Here is a 2,146-nt window from a genome sequence, read left to right as displayed (position 1 = left end):
ATAATGATGCATGAAAGAGGTGTCTTTTGAAGAATGATTTTCAAATTTAAATATCATTTATTCTATTGCGTTCCGTGCATCGAGATCTTGACTCGACAATCTGTTTAAACCGATGAACATGATAAAAAACTATTACGTCTAAACATGATTAACGAGATTAATCAGTGATCAAATATTAAGTAATGCACTTTTAATCATGATCAAACTTCCTAATTTGATTCAATAACAAAGGATACGCAGTAATAATATAAATAAACACAAATTTCAAGAATCAGGTACGTTATCATACAATGAGAACACCAAGTGCCGAATACTGAATTCTTACTTGAGCGTCGGAGTACCTAGCTTTTGCAGGTACCATACAAGCCCAAAACTAGCGAGAAAAAGGAGTAGAGAGTGAGAAGGTGAGAGTTAACTGAGAAGCAGCAGCGACATGCAAACCAACTAAAAGAGTGTCCGAATCATTCCAAAAATATTTGTATATAAAAATATATTTAATAAAAAAAAGCTTTATTATTCTAGTATTGTTAGTATAATTTCACATCGATCAGGAATTAGATCAGAAGTCAATGAAAATTTACATATTTATTCTCTGGATTTTTTTTAACCAAATATAACAAATATTATGAAATGTTTGTTATATCCGAGTAACAAAACCTCTTTTCCTTGTCTTTCCATCAACACATTACAGATGTTTGCTTTCCGAACACGACATGAACATAAATTAAAAACAAAAGCCGATCGAGAGGAGTATACATATAGTTGTGGACACTAAGGTAAATTTCTGAAATTTTGGCTCCAAAAATGATAAACCCTAATAATAATACTCATGATACAGAAAGAACTTGAGTATCTATATTAATAAAAAAAAAAGTGAGAAAGAAAAATTGAGTGGCTATATATAGTCAGAGCCACAAGGCCCCTGCATCTTTGAGAATAGGAACCAGTTCACCTGAGATATGTTTAGCCATCACTCTCTCCAACCCTCCGAAATACTTCCCACTCACGAACACCGCCGGAAACTGCACCCTTCCGCCGCCAACAACCTTCCTCGACAGCTCCATTGCCACCTCATCCTCTTCTCCCTCGTCAACCTCGTACACGGGAGGGTTCACTCCCAGGCCCTGCAACAACTTCTGCACCACGTGGCACATGCAGCACCCCTGTGTTCCCACCACGATCACCGGATTCTCCGAAACCATCTTCACCACGTCGGCATGGGCAGCGGCGGTGCTTCCTCCGGCTTCGGACGGTGGCGCTTGGTGCATGGAGAGAGAGAGAGAGAGGAGAGTGAGAGGTGGCTGTGGAGAAAGGGACTTGCGAGGAAAAAGTAGGAACCACAGTAACATTATAAGTGCAAGGCGAAGACTCTAACGTCAACGCCTGTTACGCAATCTCCTGCGTCACGGTAATTGTGGTGACAAGATTTTACGTCACGGACAGGGTCAACATATTCGGAGAAGAACCTAAGTCTCACCCATGATGCTATTCTATTCTGACTTCGCCTTCCATGTTTTATTACTTTCATTCAAGATCAAACTTCCACGTGTGTCTATTTTCTGTTCTTTTTTTTTCTTCATTTCATTAATAAATGTAACTTTAAATAAATGAAATGTGGGTAATAAAAATTATCATTCATTTATTTTCTAAAACACTACAAAATTACAGCCACAAGAACGTGTGTACGTATTTTTTTCTTAACTTTCACGATAACAAAAATTTAAAGTATATATATAAATAATTATGAATGATTCACTTGATGGTAAATAAAAAAAAAATGATGATTTTAAAAAAAAATTGTTTAAAATTAGTGAAAATAGTGATTAGAAATGAAGGTTATTTTATTTATATGTGAAATTTAATCTGATATTTTTCTATTGTTGTCTTGAAATAAATAGTTAAGGGAAGAGTGGAGGATAGTTAATTTCCATAAAGTTAATTTAAAAAATAAAAAAATAATTTTATTTTTAAATAATTTATATGAACGAAATGACAAAATTTTTCATTGTATTAATAAAATAAAATAATTAATGGTAGAATGAGAAAAAAATCTGTATAAGAAAAAATTACTCAGAAGAATCCTCTTTATATAGCTTCAGATGGTAATAAAAAAAAATACTGTATACATTTACATATTCATTAGAAT

At 34.0% G+C, this 2,146-nt stretch overlaps 1 protein-coding gene across 1 annotated transcript; it reads right to left on the bottom strand.

Annotated features, from left to right (window-relative positions):
- Positions 1 to 566: 566 nt before the first annotated feature.
- On the bottom strand, positions 567 to 1,509 carry LOC137806004 (glutaredoxin-C9-like). Its single transcript, XM_068605878.1, has one exon. The coding sequence runs from the start codon at positions 1,347 to 1,349 to the stop codon at positions 906 to 908; it is 444 nt and encodes a 147-aa protein (XP_068461979.1). The 5' UTR covers positions 1,350 to 1,509; the 3' UTR covers positions 567 to 905.
- Between the last annotated feature and the right edge of the window lie 637 nt (positions 1,510 to 2,146).

The sequence above is a fragment of the Phaseolus vulgaris genome, chromosome 3, assembly GCF_000499845.2.
Source record: "Phaseolus vulgaris cultivar G19833 chromosome 3, P. vulgaris v2.0, whole genome shotgun sequence".
NCBI lineage: Eukaryota > Viridiplantae > Streptophyta > Magnoliopsida > Fabales > Fabaceae > Phaseolus > Phaseolus vulgaris.
The sequence above is the reverse complement of the archived record's forward strand: the minus strand, read 5'-3'. Positions and strand labels throughout refer to the sequence as shown.